Consider the following 26986-nt stretch of genomic DNA (forward strand, 5'->3'; position numbering starts at 1 on the left):
ATAAAAAATGTAATTTTTCCTTGTATGTCTCATTTAAATTTAAAATTTTTATGTTGATTCCATCCTTTTTTTTTCGATACCGTCTATAGTTAGAAAAAAAATAAAGAAAAAGAGAACATATTTATACTTTAAAATATATATGTCATTATTTTTTTAATAAATATGATGGATACTCCAACATAAATATTTTACGTTTCAATGTCAAAATAATCATCTAAAAACATTTTAAAGTACACCAAAATTAATTATTATTAATAATAATTAATTCACAATCTTCGTCATTGTTGTATGCGGTCCTTCCGAAGCTCCAATCTTCCATCGAAGAACAGAGCTCAGTCTCTTTCTCTCTGTTTCTTACTTTGTGGAACACAACCCACACTAACAACACAAAAATCTTCCTCACCCTTTTAATCTGCACTCTCTTTCACACGGTAATAATTCATCTCGAGCCATTCTCTTTTTTCTATTAATATATTTAATGTGTATTTTTTTGGTTTAATTTTCTGTTTATTGGAATTTTGATCAGTTACCATGCAAGCATCAAGTTTTGCCTTTAAAGGAACCAGTGCCACTATAAGGGTTCAAAAGCAGAATTCTTTGGTGGATTTTGGAAGCTTGAGAAATGGGAGTGGTGTGAGATTTAGAAGAGTATGCATGCCTAATAGTAGTAATTGCTTTGGCTTAAGGCTTGGTTCTGTTACTGTGGAAACTCACCTGGATAGAGCTTCACTTGGTTTTAATCACATGCTTGGGTATCCTGCTAAGACTAGATCACTCAGGGTTCATGCTTCTGGTTTGTATGCTGTTTCTAGTGGCTTTAATTTGTTGGATTTATTGATTATTGTGATTTTTTTATTAACTACATTTACCAAAGCTTTGAAATATGATTGAGTCATGTATGGAGCCATGATTTATTTGCTTGATGCCTGCTTTCATGGTGAGATTGTTTGTTTATCATTTTATTGTTGTTTTGTATTGAACATTTGAACTGCAATGTTGTTCTCTGATAATTCTCTGCTTGTCTCTGTGTACATGTTATCCGTGTTAGTCTCTCTCTCTCTCTCTCTCTCTCTGTGTGTGTATGTGTGTGTGTGTGTGTGTGTGTGTGTGGGAATGAAATTCTTTTGATAAGTGGTAGGGGGTCATAATGTATGAAGTAAAGCATTGATTTGTCAAATAGGTGGTGAATTTCAATGTGGTTGTAAATTTTTGTAGCTACACAAGTCTATACTCTTTTTTTGGTTAAGGCTGGATACAGGTTATGTGTGTGTGTGGCTGTAGAGTTTCCTTGTCAAGATCTTGGATGACCTCTTAATGAGATTGTGGCGTAGGAGATGGAGTGGGAGATAGGTGATGTTAAATTGGGATGGGCACCATTTGTGAGGCTTGAAATCTGCCATGCTTTTTGCTTGTCTCAAACACGGATCAACTGGTCTGTTAGGAACATTGGTTTTGAAGAATTAATCTTCTTTTGAAAAATCTAGGTTTTGAAAGTGTATATTATAGTATCCATTCATCCTTATTATTGTTTTTAGCTCTTGGTGGCTCTCAAAGTCCTGGTGTCATCTCATGATTCATGAATGTGTATCATTTGAATATGCTTACATTGCCCAATGTGCAGTTTCATAGGCATTAATTAATTGAGTTAATTCTGAAAACACTCCTTTTAGTGTTGGAAGTTTCTTTTACATGTCTAATATTTTCAAAGTCTTAGGCCGCTTTCCAAGGTTCAGCAGCTTTCTGTGTGAATCTGGCGCTTCTGGCTTTCTGATATATTAATATGCTCATAATAGTAAGTAAAATTGAGTTGCAGATGGAGGTGTCGAGGATGTTGTCCCCACCGTTCCTCAGGGGAAATCTTCTGGAACTGTTCTGCCCTATGTTGGTGTTGCTTGCCTCGGAGCCATTTTATTTGGTTATCATCTTGGGTATGGATTGCCTCTTAACAGTATCTGTTCATGTTTATAACCATCTAAGTTATGTCAACAATGTTGTGCCTGCAATACTTGTTGGATTCTATTGTTATATCACTGTTTTTCATTAGATAGTATCTTTATGTTGCAAACTTCTAACAATGCCTTGTTTGGGTAGGGTGGTGAATGGTGCTCTAGAATACATGGCAAAGGATCTTGGAATAGTTGAAAATACTGTTTTACAAGGTACATTTTAGTTCTTCTTATATATAGTTTTAAACTACTTTGAAATGTTTATTTTATGAGCAATGAAAAGGGAGTGGATCTTGCAACTTACAGTGTCACTCCCAATTTGGGAGATACTACTCTCAATGCAAAGTACATCTATACCTAAAACTTATCAAATTGGAGTGATATTATCAATTTGGGAGTGGTTTTATCCACTCCCCAATGAAAACTGTACATTTCTATGAAAATACCATATATTTACATAAAAGAAAGGAGAATAGTTTCTCCTATTTTTTAACTCTGCTCTTATATTTTTATGTTAGTGTGTGTAGCCAACAAAGTTCTCAGATTACTTTCTGTCCATGTTATGACCTTGTTATACAAACAAAATGAAAGGGTGCAGAAAACATAAGTAAAAAAAAGGTTTATTATTTTTGTTAGCATGTGAATTTGTATGCCTTATGTTTACATCTTCTGATTATAAAGTATATTAGCTTTGATTGTATTATTGTATAGGCCCGATAGTAGTTTTCTCTTGATTTTCATGGGTGGAAAATCCTTGAGCAGGTTGGATTGTCAGCACTCTCCTAGCTGGTGCAACTGTTGGTTCCTTTACCGGTGGAACATTGGCTGACAAATTTGGTAGAACTAGGACTTTTCAGTTAGATGCAATCCCACTAGCAATTGGAGCATTTCTTTGGTATGTTAATTGTTCTTTAGGACAAGGTTTTATCTTTTGTATAATGTGCTATATATCTGATGTTTTGAGCTATGCTATACTTACAGTGCTACAGCCCAAAGTGTTCAGACAATGATCATTGGTCGGTTGCTTGCTGGTATTGGAATTGGGGTCACATCTGCTATTGTACCACTATACATATCTGAGGTTGTGACCTTTGAATTACTCTTACATTTGTCAACATTTTTAAATCTTTATGTATTTATGTGAGCCTTGTGACAATGTTTACATATATATATATATAATGGGCAGATTTCACCAACAGAAATTCGTGGAGCTCTTGGATCTGTTAATCAACTTTTTATTTGTATTGGGATTCTTCTGGCTCTGGTGGCTGGGTTACCTCTGGCAGGAAACCCTATATGGTATTGAATTGTTTCATCATAAAGCTTTTTATTTATTTATTTGGGAATTTTTCACCACTACCATTTTGTGAGCTATTTATTTCTCCTGATGAATCATATCATTCAGATATTGTAGCATGTATGTTGGAGATGCAAATTAATGTATTCAGTGTAAATAACTTTGTAAGCAAAATTCTTAGTTCTATTATTTTCTTGTATTCCATGTGACAGTGGGAAAACTTGTGTCTTTTTTAGAATTGAGAAACAAATAGATTAACAAGACCCTCTTTCCTTTGTGATTTTCCTACTGTTCTTTTCCTTTTCAAAGAGAAATCTTCGAGGATGTTTTCAATTTATTATTTTCAACTTGAGTTAATAGTCAAACTTTTATACACAGTCACTTATTGGCAAGTTTTTCTACCTTCTCCAACTGACTCAATTTTATTGGTGTTTTTTTTTTTTTTTTTCCAGGTGGAGGACTATGTTTGGAATTGCAATTGTTCCATCAGTTCTGTTAGCACTTGGAATGGCAATTTCTCCAGAGAGTCCCCGATGGCTTTTTCAGGTTGTCCTGCAATTAAGTGTTATCTTATGTCGTGGCCTCGTGGGAGTAATAAGTTTATCTGACAAATAGCCATTGAAAAAAAAAAAAAACAGAAGCTGCTGCTTTTGGATCCATCAATGAGTTTTGTCAAGTATTCTACTCGTGAACCTTCCATATAGTTGTTTTAAATATACTAAAGACATTATCAATTGCTTTTTATTATAAAACTGGGTTGGAAAAGTAAGAATTTTGATACTTGTGTTTGGTAATTTTAATTCATCAGAACACGAATATTTTACTCTTTATGATATTTGTTAGTTAAGATTTGATGCAATGAATTTTATGGTAGTTTTTTTGAGAAAATTCCATTTATTATTTTACAGCAAGGAAAAATAGCTGAAGCTGAAAAGGCTATTAAAACACTATATGGGAAAGAAAGAGTTGGTGCAGTTATGCGTGATTTAACAGCAGCAACTCAAGGTTCTTCTGAACCTGAAGCAGGGTGGTTTGATCTGTTTAGTAGCAGATATTGGAAAGGTACCAAAAAACTTATGTTGATGACTAATCTAGTTTTAATAATCCCATTAAAAAAATTCTTTCAATGTCATATAAAGAATTTCAATGTCATCCCTACTTCAGTTAATTTTATCTGCTTGTTATCATTTGTGCTAAAGCTTCATCATTTGAAGGCTTTGTCAAAAATATTCCTTATTTCAAGGGGGTCCATCTAGTCCTATATACATAAACATAATTATTGTGATTTGTGATAATTTTATCTTGAATATGTTTTTTGAAAGCCAATTCTCTTGTTTCGATATAAACCCATAGCATTGTCAGATTTTATAACCCAAGAGACTACCTTTAATGTTCTGACTTCACTGAGGCATGCCCGTTGTACGTAAAATATTTGTGTGAAGTGTGAACTGTGAAGTGTTATATCTTAAGTGATAATCATCCAACAGTTTATGTTTTTTCTTTCACTGCTGAATTTCCTTTGGTTTACTCTGGAGTCTGGTGTTGATGAATGCTTTCTTACATAAAATGGTGTTGTAATTCCCTAAAATGTCTTATCTCAGTTGTGAGCGTTGGGGCTGCACTTTTCTTGTTCCAGCAGATGGCTGGAATAAATGCTGTCGTCTATTATTCAACTTCTGTGTTTCGCAGTGCCGGAATCGCTTCTGATGTTGCAGCAAGTGCCCTAGTTGGTGCATCAAATGTTTTTGGTTAGTATTTTTAATATTAGTTAGCTTTGTGCAATATGCATGGCATGATACTTTTTATGATTGATGTTTATTTTGTTGCAGGAACTGCTATTGCTTCCTCCTTGATGGACAAACAAGGAAGGAAAAGTCTCCTTATCACAAGTTTTACTGGGATGGTACTAGTTATTTTCTGCATGCATCCAGACCTAAAGCATAAAAACATAATATATTAACTATAGATTGGTGATATGCTGGAATATCACAAGCTTGAATGTAAAATGTGATTTTTGTGGCCCTAATGCTCTCTGGCTAAACTTCCTTGGGTTAAAAGACATTTCTTGCACTTTTATTGTGTGTGACAATAGGGCTTATATACTTTACACTTTAAATTACCATGATTAGTTAAAACCCATCTTCTTTTGGCTTTCAACTCAGCCATGATATCCCAAAGGCCTGCATGCCAAATTATGGATGTAAGTATCACTGGGTACATCAGTGTTTCCATAATACTTTAAATTATTTGAATGCCAATTTTCCGTTTTCTATATATGAATAGTTTTTCCCTAGTCTTCGTCTACATTAGCATGCCGATACTTTTGGGTTTAAACTATAGGTATCCTCCTATTGGAGGCAATCCTATTTGAGCATTTGGTATCCCATAGGGGGAATGGTTCTCCCAGCACCGATTTTTTTATACCCAAGAGCACTGGTTAAGGGGAAGGTGTATCTTCTATTCCAATTAACCATGTGTCCATTACTACTGGCTTTACTAATTAACCAATTTTTCTTTCTCACAGGCTGCTTCTATGTTGCTTCTTTCCCTGTCATTTACTTGGAAGGTCCTTGCGCCATACTCAGGCACACTTGCAGTCCTTGGGACTGTTCTGTAAGTCATTTGAACATCTGAAAAGATTTAAACCTTAATTAACATATGGCTATGTCCTATTGTTCTCTCTATAATTTAGTCTTTCCATTTCTGTTGACTCTGCGATCTATGAATTTAACCAGCTATGTCCTATCCTTCTCCCTTGGTGCTGGTCCTGTGCCTGCCTTGCTTCTACCAGAGATATTTGCTTCTAGAATCAGAGCCAAAGCAGTTTCTTTGTCATTAGGCACACACTGGGTGAGTGATTTTGCATAGCAGTCTAAACTCTAATGTTTTATGTGTAACTACTGTATACATCTTGCTATCATTTTATGTCTGTACATATTCATATTGATTTGCCTGATACAATAATTGAAGAAACTTACTTAGGAAATAGGTTGATTATTCTACCTCAAAACTTTTGGATCTATTTCTTTCTATGTGATACCCAGATTGGTATGACTTATTTTGCATTGAATTTTATTGCTATACAGCCTTTCTTGGTTGCCTAAATATTTTTCTGATAACGAAACTTGGATTATTTTCTTGTCCTATCAGATCTCCAACTTTGTCATCGGCCTCTACTTTTTGAGTGTGGTGAACAAGGTTGGCATCAGCTCTGTTTACTTGGGGTTCTCGGGCGTTTGCATTCTCGCCGTCTTGTACATAGCAGGTAACGTGGTGGAAACAAAGGGTCGATCTTTGGAGGAAATAGAACGTGCCCTCAGTCCGACGAATTGAAAATCTTCCATAAGGTGCATGTGGTCATAATTACAATGCTGCTCATGGAATTGTTTTGCCTTTAGAACTGATGCTAGCTTTCTTTACTCAATGGTCATCATCTTGCCTGGCGAGCCGGTCAGCAGCTAGTAGTTTATTGTTGCCAAGTTTCAGTCGTGAAAATATGGGAATGATATGTGTGAGCTATGGTCAAGCGTCTGTACTTTGTATCTATTTTGGAACTGACAAATTTTGTCTAGAATGTATGTTTGGTAGATATTGTCAAGAACATTCTCAGTTTCTCGCTTCAATTTATCAGGGTTGAATAAGATTCCTCTAGCCTTTAGAGTTTCCTTTGATGTAATAAACCATGATGTTGGCACTAATTGTAAACTTCTGTTTCTGGAAGCAATAAGTTTAGAGGTTTCTTGGATTTCCAAGTTTATCAAACTCTCAAGTTCAGACCCTGAATCAAGTTTACGTGTTAAATTCAATAATTCAAATTTACCTAAAATCCATAAATTTAGTTAAACTTTCAAGTTAGATAAGAAACTACTCCTCCCTTCCCTTTGCATTTGAATGAGTATATTTTCAAATAGGTCCCTAAGGAATTTCGTATCGGATGATTTTGTCACTTAGAAAATTTTATTACGTCGAGGTCTTTAAGCTTTATAAAAATAAGACATATAAGTCCCTACCTTAGTCAATTCTGTTGTTTTCACTTAGACAAATAGGTCCTTAAAAATGTGACAAAAGGACCTTTATGTCTTACTTTTATAAAGTTCCGGAACCCCAATGTAATAAATTTTTTTTGGAAATGAAAACGTCTTATTTAAAATTTCTTAAAGACCTATTTGAGTATATACTCCATTTGAATATATTGATATAAGAATGTACACAAAATAATAGTAACAGATCAAAGAAATAAAAGTGATATGCCAAAAGATTGTAGTGTTTGAACTTTGATCAATCAAATAAACCTAAAGTTGCCAAATAGCAATTTAATCTGTAGTCTGAGATCCACTCCACTTGATAAAGGGATTCAGTTAACTAGCTTATACTACTGTTTACCAAGATTTAGCCATCAAGGTATTTTCAAGGTTTACAATTTCTCATTTCAGATTAATCATAAAGCATCTGAATCTGTAGGGGTTGTTAGATTCATCATTCAAGTATCTGAATTTTTGGAGGTAAAAAATTTGCACTACAAGTTTTCTCTTCCGGTATCCTTTCATCAAAATTCATCTGACAAATAATCCCTTAGTGGACAATGCTCCTGCACAATGATAATCTAGTAATACGGATTTTGGAGTAAACAGGTTATGTAAGATTAGCATAGAGACACAGTGAATTCTTGTATAATTTTTTACAGAACTTCAGCATGACATTGATGTGTTTCATGGCTACATTATACAATGTCTGATCATATGCTAATATAACTAGTTATAATTCCTTATAAGGTAATTAGCTCTGTCATCTATCTTCTTTACAAGCTATAATGAATCCAGCTTTGTTAACTTGTCAAGCCATTTTCCCTTTATCCTACTATTCTGCATGCGCAACATGAGCACTTACAGGTCTTTTTACCAAATATCAACCCATGTTTAAATATTTTGAAGAAATTCCATGAATCCTCCTCACAGCAGTTCCATGGTGATATCTACATGTTGGACTTCCTCTCCCACCTTTCCTTGGTGTCAAGCCTACAAATATCAATAACAGACATCAACTAAGATTCTGCACTGTTCACATGAAGTATCACAAATAAAACTACATGTTCTGAACACAATTATAGCAGTTTTTTTGGTTTGAAACAACCCATAAACACAAACAAAAAAATTTCCTTTAACGTTTTGTTTGAAATGAGAAACAAAGGCAGAGATAGTGTGTCACTAGACAAAAAATTCTTGTACTTTCTGTATCTCCAAAAAAGAAGAGGTGATGAAGAGTTGAAGACAAAACACTATGACAAAAATTTCTTGTGTTTTCTGACACTGTCCCACGCTACTACGGAACAAAATACAAACGTAATTTGTGTCTCTTTCTCTTAAATCTGATGCTTCTGAAGATTGTTTTACAGAAATTAACAGTCACTCAATAACCTGATTTGATTAATATTAGACTACATGAATCTGTTATCTTAATTTGATATGACAGATTTTTAAGAGTATCAATAATAGAATTATTCCCTAGATTACAGTTAATGCTCACTTTGGTCCTTGTAGGTACACATGTGAATCATTTTGGTCTTTGTAGATTTTGATAGGTCAAAACAGTCCTTATGAGTAACACAAGTTAATCCCTCAAGAGACTCCCTCAAAGGACTGATTTGACCCACATTTGCTACCTACAGAAACTATTTGGATTTATCAAAATTCAAAAGACCAAAATAACTAGTGGGTGTACCTATTACTAAGTACTAACTCTTAAGGATAAAAAGGGGCAAATTGAAACCAAAGAACTGAATGAGTATTACTAAGTACCAATTAAGCTCAATTAACCAAAGTGGAGTTAGAGTTATACCCCCAATGCAACTTTTGTTTCTTTGGTGCAGAAACCAGAGAGGTATTACTATTATCTTTCGAGTCCTTATCATTTTTTCTGGTAGCAAAAGCATCACATTTCAAGGGGCATGATGATTCTTTGACATCAACTTGTAAATCTTCAGTTCCACTTTTTTGGCTTCTTGAATGATCATTGCCTTGAGAAGTCTTAGCATCATCTACAAAACCCAAAGGTGAAGTTAAAAATAACAGAAAATTCAAAATAAGAGAGTGAAGGATTAACTATTTTTCGCAAGTTACTAACTAAAATTAATTACTCATAAGTCCCTCTCAATTGAAAATAACTAAAACAACAGCACAACACCATGCACATGAAAAATTACAATAGGAACCTTTCAGTTTCGTTTTGAACTTTGATTTGGACTTCAATTGTAAACGCTTCTTGTGCAGTTCCTATACCATTTGAAAGCAAATACACTGTTAATACCAATGCAAAGGGAATTTTGAAAAACGTCAAATTTTCGCAATGGTTTTCGAATGTTGAAAAACCTAATAAAAGGAATCGAACAGAAAATTAAAGTGAATACCGACACGAAACTTGGATAGCTGATCTTGGGTGACACCTTTGGCGCTGAAATTGGGTCGCAGGCATGGTGATGATGCGATTGCTGCTTCTCTTCTTCGCTCCTCTTCTTCTTTTTCCATGGCTGCCTCTCTTTGCTCTACACGTCTCTATTTGATTTTTCGGTCATGCAGGGTCAAGATTAATATTTTTTACCGTGGAAAAAATAAATAAAACAAAATAAATACATTATGAGATTTCCTTTATTTTTTGGTCAATGACACAAAATAAAAGATTTAAACACAAAAAATATAATATAAACCTTATTTTTCTTTTTTTTGGTTTTTAAAATGATTAAAAATACATAATTAATTAACGGTGAAAACTTGGGTGCAGTCGAAATCACGTGAAGTTGATACTTGAGAGTCGTTAGATGAGTTGATTGATTTGACTAAATTTTCATCTAACCCCTCTCAGATATCAACTTCATGTAAAGTCAACTTTTCATAAGTTTTCACTTTAATTAACAATATCTGCAGGTTTTATACGGATGTAATGGTAATTTGGTGTAAAAATAGTTTTATGCGAAGATTTACGTTAAGTTGTTTTTTATGAAACTTTTTTATACTATAGATAGAGAAATTTAAATTCGTAATCTTTTAAGTGAATATGAAAAGATTATGTCATTTAAGTCAAACAGATTAAATTATCAACTTTTAACTATTAATTTTATATAAAAATAACTGCATGTGAGTTTTTACCATAATTTTATCATAAAATTATTTTAGTTTTGGTTAAAATTATATATTTGTTATTTAGTTTTTAATCAAAATTAACTTTTAAATCACTACATCTATTATTATGATCACTGTAATTACAATTTTTACTATTACGTATTTCCGGAAAGACAATCATAATGGCAAAAAGCTATTTTTAACCAAATGTTAAAATTAAAATAATTTTATTAAAAAAAAGGGTAAAAATATAAAACACAACCATCTTAAATTCTTAATACAGGTTAAATCTTTCAACATTTTGTAACACATGATCATTTTGAATGGAATCAAATGATCATGTTATTCATTTGAGCATCTCCACCAACCAACCCCAACTTGTTGATTGGTCGGACAATTTTGACCCCAGCTTATATAAAAAATTCATAATAATTCATATTATTCTTCAATCATAATTCATAACTAAGAAAGTGGTTGTTCTTTTCTTTCTTTTTTCCAAAAACGTTGCTTGGTGTAGTTGGTACTCACTCACCTCTTTGTCTTGGCATACCAAATTCACCTCTATTTAATATCTTTCTACTTTCTCATTTTCTCCCACATACACCACACCTTAGATTTTCTCTGATTCTATTCGAATTTCAACAAAACCAGGTTTGCATTAAACCTACTCTTTTTTCTTTCTTTTTTTTGTTTTTGTTTTTGTATTTTATGTGCACTTTAGTTAGTGTATGATTGATTGATGGTACAAGTGAGTGATCATGATTCATGAACCTATCTTCTTTAGTTTGTGTTGTGGTTTTCTGAGAAATCTATAAGATAGTGTTGTTGATGATCTGGGTTTTACTTCTAGTTTCTCGCTGATCATGCCATTATTATTAATGATGTTGGATCATTTTTTTTTGTGGTACTAGTTTTCATTTTTGCATGCAGCTCTTTCAACTTGGTTGCTGAATAATTTTTGTAAAGAACTAGAAATATTTGAGAAACAAAAAAAAAATTGCAGGACTGTTATTCACATATATGTACAAATTTAAGGAAACAAGTACCTTTTCTGGGGATAAAGTAATCTGTTGTGATTCTTGGAACTAGAAGATTCCTCTTTCTCCATACATATTTATTCTTGGAATATGCCTAATCTGTTTACACTTTACAGCTCATGTTCTTCAGAAATAAGAAGAACCTCATGCTGTTTTCTTTCTTCTTTTATGATTCTTTTCTGGAGTGAATTATTAACCATCATTGAACAGGAAACAAAAAATGGCTCCACCGAAGACGAGAATAGGGCTTGCAGGGCTTGCTGTAATGGGGCAAAATCTTGCTCTCAACATAGCTGAGAAGGGCTTTCCCATTTCAGTATACAACAGAACCACATCCAAGGTTGATGAGACTGTGGAACGAGCGAAGCAGGAAGGAAATCTTCCTGTTTACGGCTACCATGACCCCGAATCCTTTGTTCAGTCCATTCAGAAGCCTAGGGTCATAATAGTGCTGGTTAAGGCCGGTGCACCCGTGGACCAAACCATTAAGACCCTTTCAGGATACTTGGAGAAAGGGGACTGCATCATTGATGGTGGTAATGAATGGTATGAGAACACTGAGAGAAGAGAGAAAGCTATGGCTGAATTAGGCCTTCTCTACCTTGGGATGGGAGTTTCGGGTGGCGAGGAGGGTGCTCGCAATGGTCCGTCTTTGATGCCTGGTGGTTCCTTTGAGGCCTACAAATACATAGAAGACATTCTTCTCAAAGTGGCAGCTCAAGTTCCCGACAGCGGCCCATGTGTGACATATGTTGGTAAAGGTGGATCCGGTAACTTTGTTAAGATGATCCATAATGGAATTGAATATGGTGATATGCAACTAATTGCCGAGGCTTATGATGTGCTAAAATCCGTCGGGAAGTTATCAAATGAGGAACTACAAAATGTCTTTGCAGAATGGAACAGGGGAGAACTCCTGAGCTTCCTGATTGAAATCACTGCAGATATATTTGGAATTAAGGATGATAAAGGAGATGGATATCTGGTCGACAAGGTTCTCGACAAAACCGGCATGAAAGGTACCGGTAAGTGGACTGTCCAGCAAGCTGCTGAGTTATCTGTTGCTGCACCCACGATTGAAGCTTCTTTGGATGCTAGGTTCCTTAGCGGATTGAAGGAGGAAAGAGTTGAAGCTGCAAAGGTGTTCAAATCCGGTGGTTTTGGCGATATCTTGAGTGATCAACCAGTAGACAAGCAGAAGCTGATTGATGATGTTAGGAAGGCTCTTTATGCTGCAAAAATCTGTAGTTATGCACAGGGAATGAATCTGATCCGTGCCAAGAGTATCGAAAAGGGTTGGGATTTGAAGTTGGGTGAACTTGCCAGGATCTGGAAAGGTGGTTGCATCATAAGAGCCATATTCTTGGATAGAATAAAAAAGGCATATGACAGGAATGCTAACCTCGCTAACCTCCTTGTGGATCCGGAGTTTGCGAAGGAGATCATCGATCGCCAATCGGCCTGGCGCAGAGTCGTGAGTCTTGCTATCAACTCGGGCATCAGCACGCCCGGTATGTCTGCTAGTCTTGCTTATTTCGACTCCTACAGAAGAGAGAGATTGCCTGCTAATTTAGTGCAAGCTCAGAGGGACTATTTTGGTGCGCATACATACGAAAGGACTGACATTGAGGGATCTTTCCATACTGAGTGGTTCAAGCTTGCCAAACAGTCAAGAAGCTAGATTTCTGGTGCTTGTAATGTAATGTAATGCAATGCTTTGTGCTGAGTTCATCATGAATAATTGAATTGAATTGAATTGAAGAAGCACTTCAATTTCACTTTGTCTATGTTAATTGCTTGGGTGTTGTATGATTTGGTGATCCTTCTTCTGAAAGTTTATGATTTGTCCCCGTTGGCTAAAGTCTTTTTAGTTTTCAGGAAATAATTATCTTTTTTCTAATTGATGTTTTTCACCCCTCCATTAGTGATAATTAGCTAGGTGCAAACTGTTTGGGGTAACAAAAACTTGTAGAGAAAATGACAAATTTGAATTTCTGTTTGGCTTGTGATTTGATTCTCAGCTGTCAACATTCAGAGTTCAAATAGTGAATCTCCTTTGAAATATAATCTGTCATTTCCAAGTTGAAATGATGCTGCATCCCTCCACTTTCAAGTTGTTCATCCCTGACAAATCTAAACACTACTCTTCCTATACAAATATACTTCAACAACTTTCCAAAACAAACGGGTTGAAGGGTCTCCACCACCAAATCTTAGATAGGATTGTTAGTATGTAATCTGTGAAAAGAGAAATTCTTCCATATTTCTAGGAAATTTTTTAATCCCAAAACATTATTAGGACACTGAATACTCTAAACCTCATAAAAAAATAATAGCTATTAATTAATTGTATATTTAAATTATTTTTTTGATTAACAAAATACAGAGATAACCCGTGTTATTTTGTTAACAAAATATTAATGTTTAAATGGTTGTGTATTAAATTATTCTAATCGTACTCCTATCCCATCTCCTACACAAATATTTGTATTTATGTATAAATACATGTATTATTTAACTTATTTTAATGTATATTTTGTATTTCAATATGTATTCTATATAAGTAATAATTTGGTGGCTGAAAATTTGTGTGTATACGTAATATGGTTGTATTCACATCAAGCATGGAAAATTGACTAAAATTGTGGCTAACCATAGAGAAGCAATACCAATTTTCTATTTTATTTATTTTTCTTAAACAATCTGAACATCATTATTCGTTTGAATTTAAGAGAGAGAGGAAAATAATCAGTATAAATTAACAAGAGGAGGACTATGTACGTTTTGAAGAGTGGTCATCAAGCCAAGAAATGATGTCACCAAAGACCTGATTTATTAGTTCATCAGGCTCTCCCTCAAGAAGAGAATGGTAAGCATCCTTGTAAAGTTTAAGTGTCTTGTCTGAACTTTTTGCTTTCTCAAACAGAGCTTTGCTCACTGATGGATCAGTCACAGTATCATTCTCCCCATGAAGGATTAATATTGGCAAAGAGACCTGTAAATTACAGTCAATAAAGGTGAAGATGAATTAATTTCATTGCAGTGCTCTCAACATGAGTAATTCCCGCATGCTCGTGAAGCACATTTAATGCATGCTTCTGGAGTAATAACAACCATGCATTCTTATTTTTAAAATAACTTTTAACTAATATAAATGATAATGAGTGGTTATGGTTACTCCTGAAGAACAAATTAAATGTGCTCGAGGAGCATGCAAGTCTTTAATGCTCAAAATAGTATACAGAAAAGAGGAGGGAGAGAATGAAATTTCATATCTAAGCAGAGATTCAGTGGATCTAAGATCATTCTCAGTAATATAGTCTTGATGATCAAATATTAGGATAATAAGGCCCTGTTTGGTAATTGTCTTATAAAAGAACACTGGGAGGCATACCAGTTTGAAAAAGAATACAGATACAAAATCAGATAGAATGTATATGTCTTGAGACAAAATTTGCCTAATATTTTATTCACCCAAAACTAGAAAAGGTAAAATCAGGGACAAATACACAATTTTTCAATCTTATATTTAAATTTTATATACTGAGACACTAACCAAACAGGAAAGAAAATGTTGTAATCAAGCTTATCGACTCATGTGAGGCTGCTAGCTACAGAGTAAGGGGATTTCATTATTGACTCGTGGACCGATGTAATGGTTAAAAAATTTACATGCAAAAGTACAGTTGGCTCTTATCTAGTGAGACGAAGGATTAAAAAGGAGATTGTTGAGTTGTAAGAAACATGGAAATGAATTCATTTGTCATCTTTCCTTTGACTTTTAGAGCAATTTAAACATGTGATAAGAGTAAATAACCCAAGAAACTAAAGTTTCCTTAGAAGAACCTATATCTATATTCAGCTACTCTAAGAAATCAAAGGGTGTTTTGAATACCTAGTTTAGAATTGCTTCACATTTGTTTCAACCATCTAAGTTTCTTAAATATGATTTTTTGCTACTCGCTACATCTCACTGCCACAAATGCTCAAACTTCTGTTTTTGGTATATCAAGGAAAAATAATCCTACTTTGGACAATTATCTTAAAGCATATTCAAAATGAAACCACCAGATAGAGCATAAATTTCTGTTATGAAATAAAAAAAAAGGCAAAGAAGAACAAGAGATAAACTAAGTCAAAATATACAGCAAGAAACTGAGATCAATTGCCATGACTGTTAAACGTAAAAAATTAATATCAAGATCGTTAGGTAGAACATAGTGAAGAGGATATGAATTGGAGTTAAAAAGACAATACAAATTCAAGTAAAATAAAAAAGCTTGCTTTCTACAGAGTAACTATTGCTTTTAGAAAACAGGTATCAGAGCCTGGCAGCAATTTCCATTGCCATAGATAATAAAAGTCATATTAGAAATAGAAACATTTTTATTTGATTATATAACAAGACTCCTAGGTCAACATTACTCCAACAAAGTAGGGTTCAAGCATGTCATTTATTTTCAACACTAAATAATTTTTTTCCAAATAGTCTACAAGCTAAGGATAGATTTGTTGAGACACTTAAACAACAAAGGCTAGACTGGTTTGAAAGTTGAAACTTACTTCTTCCAAACGATCGTCTATTTCTTGAGTAGTTCTGAGCATTTCTAAAGCAGTCCACAAACGTGGTTTATCCTTGTATGCAATAACATTATACGCTGTCTGTAGTGACATTAAAAAGGTGTCAAGAGATATTAACACATGTATTATGAAGAGAATTGGACAATAATGGAGTCAAAACTAGGAGCAGAAGGAAAGATGACACTAATAAATTATGCTGAATTGCAACATACAAACCTGTTCTTTCTTTTTCAACTCTCTGAAAGCTGCTTCTGCTAAATCCTTTTGTGGAACTAACTTCCTCTTCGGAAAAACATTGGCCATAGCAATCAACATCTGAGTGACCAACTTTGATGGAACCATGTCGTCTGCAATCTACACAGAGCTTCTGGTCAAAGAGAGATCATAACAAAGAGCACCAGAGCTCACCTAGTTGATTAAGCACTCAATAATAATAATAATAATAATAATAATAAAAATTACTTTACACATAGGTGCAACAAGAACAGCACCATCCCAAGCCTTAGGTTGTTTCAGGTGCATCTTTAGTGCAACAGCACCACCCATTGATTGTCCAAATATGAAGGTACGAAGAGAATGAAACTCTGGATTTTCTGCAAAATAATAAATCAAATCTTTTGAATCAAAACTCTCAGTCTCAATGTTTTTAACTTGTTTCCAGCGTAAAATACATATAACAATAAATTTGCAATTTCATAAATAATGAACTCTCATTATTTCCATAGTAAGGCAAACTGTTTCCAGCAAGACATATTTGAAAAAGTTACATACATGCCTTTGAACTGAAAATGAAACTATTGAAGAGGCTTATAAGTTTTCTAATTAGAAACACAAATCAAAGTTTACCAGTTCACTATTAATTCCTAGTGATTCACTTTAGACAACTTCAAACTGACAAATACACTTAAGCTACCGCATGAATTGGAAGACATGGTATAGAAGCTTCAGTCAACTAATAAAGATGAATGAAAAACTTCAACCTGATGAATTCGTTTTCACGAAGCTCAAGAATTTTTCTTGGTCCACTTCAAACACAGGTGAGACTCCAGAACTAGCTCCTCCTTCTCAGACCCTCAATTATAGAAAAAAAGAATCTAAAGTTCCGGGACTCTAAATTTTTATATTCACTTTGGATTGTTTGATGCTTTAATTCTAGTTATGCTATTGCCTAAGACCGCTGCATGAAATGAACCATTAGTTGACACTCATTCCTTCTGATATCCTCTTTGAACTTTCTACTATTAAGCATTACTTCATACAGACTAATTTATAATGATAGAACAGAAGTAAATATTATGCCATTCTAATCACTTTACTCTATCCAAAGTACAAAAACCACCAACCAGGAGACAATGATATCATATTTGATCTACTTTCTGAGGAGAAACTAGTGGCATCTCAACAGATTTATGACAGCAAAATTAACACCGACTGAAATTCGAGACAGAGCAGATGGTGAGAATTTAATTACCTTTGATTTTGGTGTAATGTTCAATGACATCGTCAACAAGACCATCAAAACTAGGGATATAGCCATGGAGGCCTTGTGAAAGGCCAAATCCAGGATAATCCATAGCAAAGACTCCATATCCAGCTAATGCTATCTTCCTAGCTATGCCTGAAAATAATTCCATGACACATTTGAGTTGCTACTTCACAGCATTACTGCTCTAGTTAATCGCAGATACATGTTATAATACCAGGAACATGCCTTCAAAGAAAAAAGTGCAGGTGTCTCCATATCCATGACAGAAAAACACTGTTGCTTTTGGCTTGGATGCCTCAGGAAGCCAACTCTTACAGAATATTTCAATGCCCCTTGAATTTACCTTGTATGACTGTTAGATTGCATATCAGATAACCATCAATCATCGGATGACAACAACTAAACACGATAAAGACAACAAGCAATGAATTATTGAATTGTATAAAGCCGTTTTTCTCACCTCTTTCATTTTTAGTCCATCACATGGAGTCTGCAAAATAGAAAATAAAGGAATTAGATTATGGTTTTGATAACTAGTTTAAAAATTTTTTCTAAAAAAAAATTCATACAATAAATAAACTCAAAACTTTTAGGCTTTCAAAACAAAAATATATATATTCTACATTTAACACCTAAACGAGGGCCTTTAGCGCAATTGGAAGTAAAATTTAACTAACTTTCGCATGACATGGCACTTTGGATGAGGTGATCACTTCACAAAGATGTTCATACCAAAAGCCAAGATTATGTAAATGTCAAAAAGAAAACAAAAATGAAAAAAAAAAGGATAGATTTGAAAGGTTATGAAGAAGAAAACTGGACAAAATTTCACTATAGATAATTCCTGTAGTCAGTGTGATGCAAAAAGAGTAACGAAAAAAATAAGCAGGCCAAAATACTAGAGCTCCATTAGAGTTACATATATTTATATGTATATGAATGAATATCTAACTACCTAGTACTTCCACTGTCTTAATCATCACAAGTTCATTATAGGGGACACCACAGTTTCTCTCAAATACCTAAAAAAGTTAGACCTTGGCTAATTCCTTCTCACACTTCAAATCATTAATGGAGTGGCCAAACTGCCACATGATACTGTTACTAGTACCAATCACAAAGTCAATGTTTTTATATCCACCTCAACCAAAACTGTTAAATTGAAGCAGATCCCAACTACTCCTGTGCCACCCCCAATTAATACCCTCTCAATAAAAACAAACACACATACACACACAAGATTTATTACAAATACCTAACAAGAAACAATTTTTTTTTTTAACAAAGAAATGATTGGATTCATAAGAAAACAAAAGATAGGGGTACCTTAAAGAGTATATGGTCAATATTAAGCTGAATATCTTTGAAGGCTTCACGGGCACGTCTTCTAGCGGGTGCTTCATCCATGTTAGAATCTGCAATCTTCTGCAATTTAGCATCAACGCCAGGTAGCTGCTGCTTCATGCTGCAAAATAATAACTTATCCTCTTTCCTCTTCTTTCTCTTCCTCTGGATACCAATTACTTCCTTCAATTCTACACCGTTCCAATCACTTCCGATAAATAAATCGTTAACAGAAAGGGGAAAAAACAAATTAAATCAAATTTGACTCACGGCCTAAAAACGGAAATAAAGTTTTCGGGAATGGAATATTATGGTAATTTATTAATTAAATTTTGCTTTTTCTTAATTTTCAAAGTACCTACCATTCAATTCCGGAGGGTGGCGAAGCTTCGTGGGAGTGAGAGCCATTTGAATTTAAAAATATTTTTATTTATTTTTCTTATTGGTGACAACATGGAAGGAGATTCCAAAAAGGAAGGGAAATCTGAGTGACACGGGAAAAAGAAAATGACAGCCAGAATAATAAAAGAGAAAAAGATCAAAACAATAGTACAAATTTCATTTACGTATTTACCACCCCTGAGTTCTTTCATATCTACATTTTGGCCCCTCTAGTTTGAAGAATCACATTTCGTACCCTTGCTTTGCGAAAATAGAATGAAACCCCAAACTCGTATACATTAGTATTTAAATAAAAAAAGTTTGATAAATTGACTTTTTAATCTTTTAAGAATTTTAAATAAATAATTTAATTTCTTACTTATATTATTTTTAGAAATTTGAGATTAATTTGTTTTTATTAGAGATTAATTTGTATAATATTCTAAAAAATTAAAAATTAATTTATTAATATTCTTTTTAAAGAATAATTTATCTAATACAATTATCATTGGATACCCATTTGTGATATGAAAATAAAAAACAAAATATTAATTACTATTAAATTTATAATTTTAAGAGTAAAGTAAAAATCAGATTTTCAAAGATATTGATTTTGGACTAATTTGTCTTTGAAGAAAAAAATATCAATTAGGTCCTCCAAGATAGCAAACAATGGACATGTACATGTCCGTTATTATCACATGAGTAGAAAAACGATATAATTTTGGACAATAAAACATTTATTATTTTGAGTTTTCATATATCATTTATCAACAGCTCTCTATTTATCACAATCCTATCAAAATAAGTAAAGTTTCACTCCAAAAATTATTATCTACATAACTATCTTTTATAGATAGACATGTCAAAATAATTACCCGTACATATAAGCATTAATGTTAGATTTTAGTTGCTGAATTAATAGAAGAACATCATGTGTCCACTCTTTGCTATGTTTAAGGATCAAATTAGTACTTTTTTCTTTAAAAACTAATTTGTCCAAAATCAAAATCTTCAAGAACCTCATTGTTATTTACTCTAATTTTAATGATAGTAGTCTTTGATTCTAAATTTAGGAATAATTAAATTTTAACTTTCTCACCTCCCTAACTTATTCAAACAATTTGACTATCTGATGTTTGAATTAAGGTCCTACTTAGAGGACATTTGTACACAAAAACAAACAACAAAACAGATAGTGCACTTTTTCCCTTTGCACAAGAGCACATTCCATATATGATGCATTATTCATTGCCAAAGTTCATATACAGATATGTTTCAGATAGACTTAGGCCTCAACATGTTCTAAATTTCTAATAAATTTAAGTGCACATGTTCCAATAAATATAAATTTGTTCTTCCACATGTTCCATAAACCATGCTTCAGCATGTAACATACTTTGAATGCAAATCAAAGTTAATTACAACATAGGTAGCATTCATAGCCATGTTTGCATTCAGAACAATGAAAACCAAGCAAAACCAATGCTCTATATTCAGAAAATGATATCCATGTCTTTCTGAGCTGCCGCAAACAAAATGTTTTGAGCATTATTCAGCAAAATGTTTTCAGGGGACCTTAAAACCACTCAAATATGAAAGGGGAAGAAGAAGCACCATAACAAAAATCATTGTTTCTCTGTTATTTTTCCATTGATTAAACTTGATGAAGGTGTTGTTGGATTAGCTTCACAATCACAAGTGCAACGATTCAAAGAAGCAATTGGTTCAGCAAAGTAGGAAGGGTTTTCATCCCCTGCCATAATCACAAGAATCTTGGGCTCATTATTATCAATAACTACCTTACTAGGCATTATTGTTCCTTTCATTCCTTCTTCACCCTCAGATGATGAATGTAAAGAAGAAGCCACATGCTTTCTGTGGTAGCAAATAAGGATCACCAATGCCACAGAAATAAGAACAAAAAGAAAAGCTATGCCTCCAAAGAGGTACGGAATTGGAGACCTCCATATATTAATTTCACTTGCTAATGATGCATTTTTTATGTGCTTCATTTTCTTTAATTTGTATGAGTGAGTTGTGTACTTTGGTTGGTGCAATTATGAAGTGAGGTCGTGGGAGCTGCAATTTATAGCAAAACTTGAACATGTTTATTTACATAAGTACCCTTTGGCCATTGACGGAAGATTCCTTTTATGCTTGCGCAGATGCTGCATGCGCATGTCAAAAGTATTAATGATTTCTGTATCAAAAGTTGTAAGATGATATAGGTACTAAGAACCTGTATTGTACTATTGTTGCTACATTTCTTTTTAACAAAATAATAAAGTAAAATTTTAAAAATACTTTTAAATTTTATTTTGTTTTAAATATATCTCTGCTAACAACTAAATTTTCAAAAAATTTACTTGACAATTACGAGCTAGTGATAAAATTTTGTATTTGACTTGTGTTGAAGGTTGTTTTTGTAGAATTATTGAATTGGTTTTAAGTTTTTTAAAAAATTAAGTGTGAAGAATACATTTGATATAAATTAAAAATGTTAGAGACAAAATTAAAATAAAATAAAATTTATGAATATTTTTAAAATTTTTAACAAATTTTAAAATAAAAAATTTACTTTACCTAGTAAAATTAAAAGAATGCTAAATTTATGCCACAGTGTTTATTGGGCATCAAACATAGAAGGTCTTATGACAAATACTTTTTAATGTTATGTGAAAACAAAAAATAAATCACTAAATTATTCATTAGGTATCTATATATAAATATATATTATTTAATATTTTAATTTATATTTTATATCAATAACTAATTTAGTAGTTGGTTTTATACTGGTAACATGGTTAGAATATTCCATCAATTTAGCAAACATGAAATCCAACGGTATTTGACTATTTGGTTAAAACTAGATGCTATGCATAAAGCAACAGTTTCCCTAACCAAAATATTTGCATATGAATTAACAGAATAAGGAAAATGTCATCTGATGAACAGGAGTAAGGTGATAGGAAATAATAGATATCAACCTTTCTCAGTAACTTGTGCAGTTTGTAATTTTCCACGAGGAATTAATAATCTCTTGAGAAGTTGAGAGACGAAACTAAAATATCTTTCGGTTATGTTATGCAACAGAATTGAGAATTACAAGTTGAGGTAGCTTGCAAAATCTCTTTCACCATGTGATCCATGTACCACTTATGCACCCACCATAAGTGGTAGACTGTTCTAATGTTCAGAAACTCTGCTTATGGAATCATATTGTTTAATACCTTGGAGAGGTGTGATTTGCGAGTCATTTTTACATTTCTATTACTTTGATCTTACCATGGAACATGTAGTTAAGGCATGGGAGTTTATTTTGTGAACAGAACAATTTTTTTCCTTTGCGTACGATGTGAATATTTTATTCAAACTATTTAAAGTAACGTTACATAATTTACATTGTTTGTTAAAATTTTTGCTAGAATTTCTGAATGATAGAAAATGAATTTTATTTTATTTAGGAAGAAAAAAAATATAGTGATAACGTGTTCCAAAGAGTTATATATGGTAAAAGAAAAAGTAGAGATAGACAATGAAAATACTAAACAATGTGAACAATAGATATATCGGATATTCATTTCACTAGGTGTATGGATAGTTATTCTAATATTAAGATTTAGGTGAGTAATTTAGAAGTGTAGTGTATTTAAAAAAAAAGGTCATTGATTACCTAGTATAACCATCCTAAGATGAGTTAAAACCATTTATCTAAGCAAATTATTTTGTCGGGCAAAACTGAATAACTGATGCTATGAAATGCCAATTTTTTAATTAAAGAATCAAATGATATACAAGGAAATCTTTATTTAAAAGAATAAAGAATCTATAATAAAATGAAATAAATAAATAGATATAATGATTTAGTTCTTCTTCATTTCTTGATACTCAGGAAATCAAGAAATGGCTTTTCTGGAACTGGAATCATCTTGACAACCCAACCAATTGGCCAAGAAGCAGCACCAAGAAGAATGCAAAGACCCCATTGCCCCCAATTCAGCCTCTCAGTATCAGCAAACTTCTTCAAAAACTCAACCATCACAACTTGGAGTACCACTGTCACACCAATAATCCCCAAGAACAACTTGCTCCTATGTAACCCCTTAAAAACATTCCTCTTCTCCAATTTCCTTGCATTGAACTCATTGAACACTTGGCACATAACAAAAGTGTTGAAAATCAGAGTGTCATTAACCCCTTTAGTAACACCAAAGATAGACTCACCTCTGAACTGAAGAGTCAACAAAACCGCAATTTGGTACAAAGCTTGTGCCATAAGATTCCTCCACATCACGTTTGTTATGAGAGGTTTTGTTCTCCCAACCGGCGGATTCTCCATTAACTCCAAAGTAGGCTTTTCCGTTGCAAGTGCCAATGCTCCCAACGTGTCCATGATCAAATTCACCCATAAAAGTTGCACTGCCGTGAGAGGAACCTCGCCGGCCGACACCGCCGCCACGAAGTTTATTGCAAGTGCAGCAACATTCACGGTCAATTGGAACTGTATGAACTTCTGAATGTTGTTATAAACACACCTTCCCCACCTCAAAACCGTTACGACGGAGGCGAAATTGTCGTCTAAAATCACAATATCAGAGCTCTCTTTCGCCACCTCTGTGCCTTGGATCCCCATGGAGAGTCCAATGTCAGCTTCCTTCAGTGCCGGCGCGTCGTTCGTGCCGTCCCCTGTCACGGCAACCACGTGACCTTTCTGTTTTAGGCACTCTACCATCAGGAGCTTGTCGAACGGCGAGGATCTCGCCATCACGCATATTTTGTCCACTTTCTCTAACCTTTCCTCCGGCGTGTAGTTGCGAAACTCCTCGCCTTCCACCACCGCGCCAGCCATGTCTTGATTTTGTCTCAGTATGCCGCATTCTGTTGCTATTGCTCTTGCAGTGAAAACATTGTCCCCTGTGATCATCTTCACATTTACTCCGGCGTTCTGGCAAGACTCCACCGCCGCCTTCACCCCCGGCCGGCACGGATCCTTGATTCCGACTAGTCCTAGTAGAGTCAATCCATTTTCTTTCACCATAGCTTTCCCCTCTCCGTCTTCAAGCTCTATCTCTGAATCTGAAACCTCCGTTTGCGCAAAAGCGATACAGCGAAGACTACTAGCTGCCATTCCTTGAATGATGTTCTCGAATTTCCTCATGATTTCGCTGTCAAGATCTTTCAAAATTCCAGAAGCATCGTAGTACTTTGAACACATTTTCAGTACCATTTCAGCAGCGCCTTTCCAGTGCACATTCACCGTGTTGTCCGATTTCCTTCGCAACAAAACTCCGCTCCGTTTCTTCTTCGAGTTGAAGGTCTCAACCTGAATTATGGAGCATCCTTTCGTCAATTCATCCATCTTCATATCCAACTGCATAACCGCCCAAGAGAGGATCGCTTTCTCGGTAGGACTACCGGAAAACTCGAAATCGGATTCGGATTTCGACTTGTGAACGCTACCAGTTGTGTTCAAAGCCACTCCTTCCTGGATCAATTGAAGAACAAAAGGCGCAACCGATGAATACGCATTCTCCAACACAGGTTCTAATCCCATCCAAAACTTTGTGACTCTCATTTCGTTGAGTGTGAGTGTTCCTGTTTTATCTGTGCAAATAGTTGTAGCAGAACCCATAGTCTCACACGCTGAGAGCTTCCTCACCATAGCTTGATCCGCCATCATTTTCTTCATGGAATAAGCCAAAGTCAACGTAACCGCCAACGGCAACCCTTCAGGGATTGCAACAACCACAATGGTGACTGCATCCGCCACAATTCCGACGACAGAGTTCATTATATCACTGAACTTAGTCTTGCTCCCGTTGAACTCTTTCACTCCATTTTCATCTTTTGTGTTCCCCGTGAAGTAACGGATAAGAAGAACAACAAGAACAAGAAAAGCAACTGCCAAACCAACCTTCCCAATTGATGAAGTTAGTTTGTTAAGGCGAGCTTGTAACGGCGTTTCCTCGTTAACGTCGCGGCTAATCGAGCTCATCATTTGACCCCATGTAGTCTTCATTCCAACGGAAGTAACCATCATTTTCGCGTAACCTTCAACCACTTTCGTTCCGGAGAACAAGAACGGATTATGAACCTTTCCAACTTCCACATGGTCGCTCTCCCCAGTCATGCTTGATTCGTCGATTCGCAGCGAGTGTCCGTCGACGAATAGCCCGTCGGCGGGGACTTGATCGCCGATCTTCAAGCAAACAACGTCGCCGACGACAATATCATAGATCGAAACCTGTTGCCGCCTTCCGAGTCTCACCACATCGATTTGTATATCGTTGCTGAGCTGAGACAATTTGTCAAACTGTCTATTCTGTCTGAAATTGCTTATGGAAGAGAGAGAAATGACAATGAACACAGCAAGGAAGATGCTTCCACCGTCGTACCAACCTTCTTTGAGTCCATGCTGCTTGATTCCGAAGCCGAGAGAAAGCGCTGCGCAGCACAAAAGGATGAGAATGGTGACATCTTTGAAAGCTTCCAATACGAAATGAACGAAGCTTTTAGAACGTGGCTTTGGGTAAGTGTTGGAGCCGAATATATGGCGTCTGCGTGACATGTCTTCTGCATGTTCATCGCCTTTGATGCCATGTTCTGTGTCGGTTTCAAGGGATTTAGCTATGCCTTCAATGCCGCCGTGTTTCTTGAGGGTAGCATGGTCTTTTTCTTTGACGATGGTGGTTAGGGTGGTTTGATCAATTGTGAAGGGTTGTTGCGGATTCAAATCAATGACGGTGAATGATGGAGAAGGATTGATTTTCCTTTGTTTGGTTTTGTTGTTGAGAGTGAAGTGTGACGCCAGGGCTCGAGAACAATATATGACTAAGAAAGCAGAGTGCCATTTTTTCTTGGTGTTTGGTGCGTTGAATAATGACTCAATGCGCTCCATGTTTGTGAGTAAACTCATTCAAATCCTTAAAATTCAAGAACAAAGAGAGATCGAAAGAACAAAGGCTATATAGTATATACTAGAAGGCAAGGAATTAATTGAAGAATGAAACTATTGTTTCCAATGCTTACTTGTTTAGTGTGTGATGGCTAATGAAATTTGGATCATAAACAATTGGGTTTTATAGATTGATAGTAGGACTAAGTTACGAAACGCGTTTCCGCTTTACACTCAATTCATGCACTTGTCGTGAATCTCACAGGGTATTAACCGACGTTTATAACTCATTCATTGATGATTGAGATCGAGGACACAAGTAAGAATTCGATTCTTGTTTAGTTACAACAACAATAACTGCCTGAGCGAGAATGCTGACGAAAACAAACACCTCCTGATGACTCATTTCCAAGCAGATGCAATGGCGTGTTCTTTCTGTGTTTGACCATCTACCGTCACGTACACGTCTTCTTTAAACGAAGATTATGTTTTATATTTTCTTAACCATTAAGCGATTATGAAAAACGAACTATATAGCCGAAGCTTAATCTGTTGCTATGATGTTTATATTACTATGAATTATGAAATACATGTGTGTATATATAATTATATATGCTCTCGGGTTTCTGTTCGACTAAGAATTCCTCTTTAGACTGAACTTGTTGCAACTTGCAAGGCAAATTAGATACCATATAAGGATTACACTCTAAACTAAACGCTTAATTTGTAATATTTGACTACTCTTCTATATGTATTATATTTATATGGGGGACAATGGCTTTGTTGAATTAACGTATTTTTTCTATTTATATTTATCACTTCTGTGGATATTAATAACTGTACTCCTTCTTTCACAATAATAATTATTAAAATAATATTTTTAATGTGACTAGCTATTTTTCTT

The 26986-nt window shown here is 34.5% G+C and overlaps 5 protein-coding genes across 6 annotated transcripts; 2 read left to right on the forward strand and 3 right to left on the reverse strand.

Annotated features, from left to right (window-relative positions):
• The first annotated feature begins 246 nt into the window (after nucleotides 1-246).
• Nucleotides 247-6998, forward strand: LOC130956272 (plastidic glucose transporter 4-like). The gene is made up of 14 exons (XM_057883315.1): nucleotides 247-431; nucleotides 527-793; nucleotides 1814-1928; nucleotides 2092-2159; nucleotides 2709-2841; nucleotides 2928-3027; nucleotides 3133-3245; nucleotides 3696-3789; nucleotides 4152-4305; nucleotides 4845-4991; nucleotides 5073-5146; nucleotides 5768-5856; nucleotides 5979-6093; nucleotides 6394-6998. The coding sequence occupies exons 2-14, from the start codon at nucleotides 532-534 to the stop codon at nucleotides 6574-6576; spliced, it is 1647 nt and encodes a 548-aa protein (XP_057739298.1). The 5' UTR covers nucleotides 247-431; nucleotides 527-531; the 3' UTR covers nucleotides 6577-6998.
• An 895-nt stretch (nucleotides 6999-7893) lies between these two features.
• LOC130955070 (uncharacterized) lies at nucleotides 7894-11632 on the reverse strand. 2 transcript variants are annotated; one of them, XM_057881846.1, is made up of 5 exons: nucleotides 11402-11632; nucleotides 9651-9791; nucleotides 9452-9512; nucleotides 9079-9277; nucleotides 7894-8258 (listed from the first exon to the last, which is right to left on the reverse strand). In XM_057881846.1, the coding sequence occupies exons 2-5, from the start codon at nucleotides 9762-9764 to the stop codon at nucleotides 8216-8218; spliced, it is 417 nt and encodes a 138-aa protein (XP_057737829.1). In that variant the 5' UTR covers nucleotides 9765-9791; nucleotides 11402-11632; the 3' UTR covers nucleotides 7894-8215. The 2 variants fall into 2 exon arrangements, with proteins under 2 accessions (XP_057737829.1, XP_057737830.1); XM_057881847.1 differs by lacking the exon at nucleotides 11402-11632 and having other exon boundaries at nucleotides 9658-9781.
• LOC130955069 (6-phosphogluconate dehydrogenase, decarboxylating 2-like) lies at nucleotides 11613-13226 on the forward strand. The gene has a single exon (XM_057881845.1). The coding sequence runs from the start codon at nucleotides 11613-11615 to the stop codon at nucleotides 13071-13073; it is 1461 nt and encodes a 486-aa protein (XP_057737828.1). The 3' UTR covers nucleotides 13074-13226.
• An 823-nt stretch (nucleotides 13227-14049) lies between these two features.
• LOC130955870 (caffeoylshikimate esterase) lies at nucleotides 14050-19316 on the reverse strand. The gene is made up of 9 exons (XM_057882855.1): nucleotides 19166-19316; nucleotides 18786-18994; nucleotides 17920-17949; nucleotides 17685-17811; nucleotides 17445-17591; nucleotides 16436-16566; nucleotides 16190-16327; nucleotides 15956-16054; nucleotides 14050-14387 (listed from the first exon to the last, which is right to left on the reverse strand). Exons 1-9 carry the CDS (start codon nucleotides 19209-19211, stop codon nucleotides 14166-14168), a joined length of 1149 nt encoding a protein of 382 aa, XP_057738838.1. The 5' UTR covers nucleotides 19212-19316; the 3' UTR covers nucleotides 14050-14165.
• Nucleotides 19317-22930: 3614 nt separating this feature from the next.
• Nucleotides 22931-26387, reverse strand: LOC130955681 (putative calcium-transporting ATPase 13, plasma membrane-type). The gene has a single exon (XM_057882603.1). It carries the CDS (start codon nucleotides 26101-26103, stop codon nucleotides 23062-23064), a length of 3042 nt encoding a protein of 1013 aa, XP_057738586.1. The 5' UTR covers nucleotides 26104-26387; the 3' UTR covers nucleotides 22931-23061.
• Between the last annotated feature and the right edge of the window lie 599 nt (nucleotides 26388-26986).

This window comes from Arachis stenosperma, chromosome 10, assembly GCF_014773155.1.
Source record: "Arachis stenosperma cultivar V10309 chromosome 10, arast.V10309.gnm1.PFL2, whole genome shotgun sequence".
Lineage (NCBI taxonomy): Eukaryota > Viridiplantae > Streptophyta > Magnoliopsida > Fabales > Fabaceae > Arachis > Arachis stenosperma.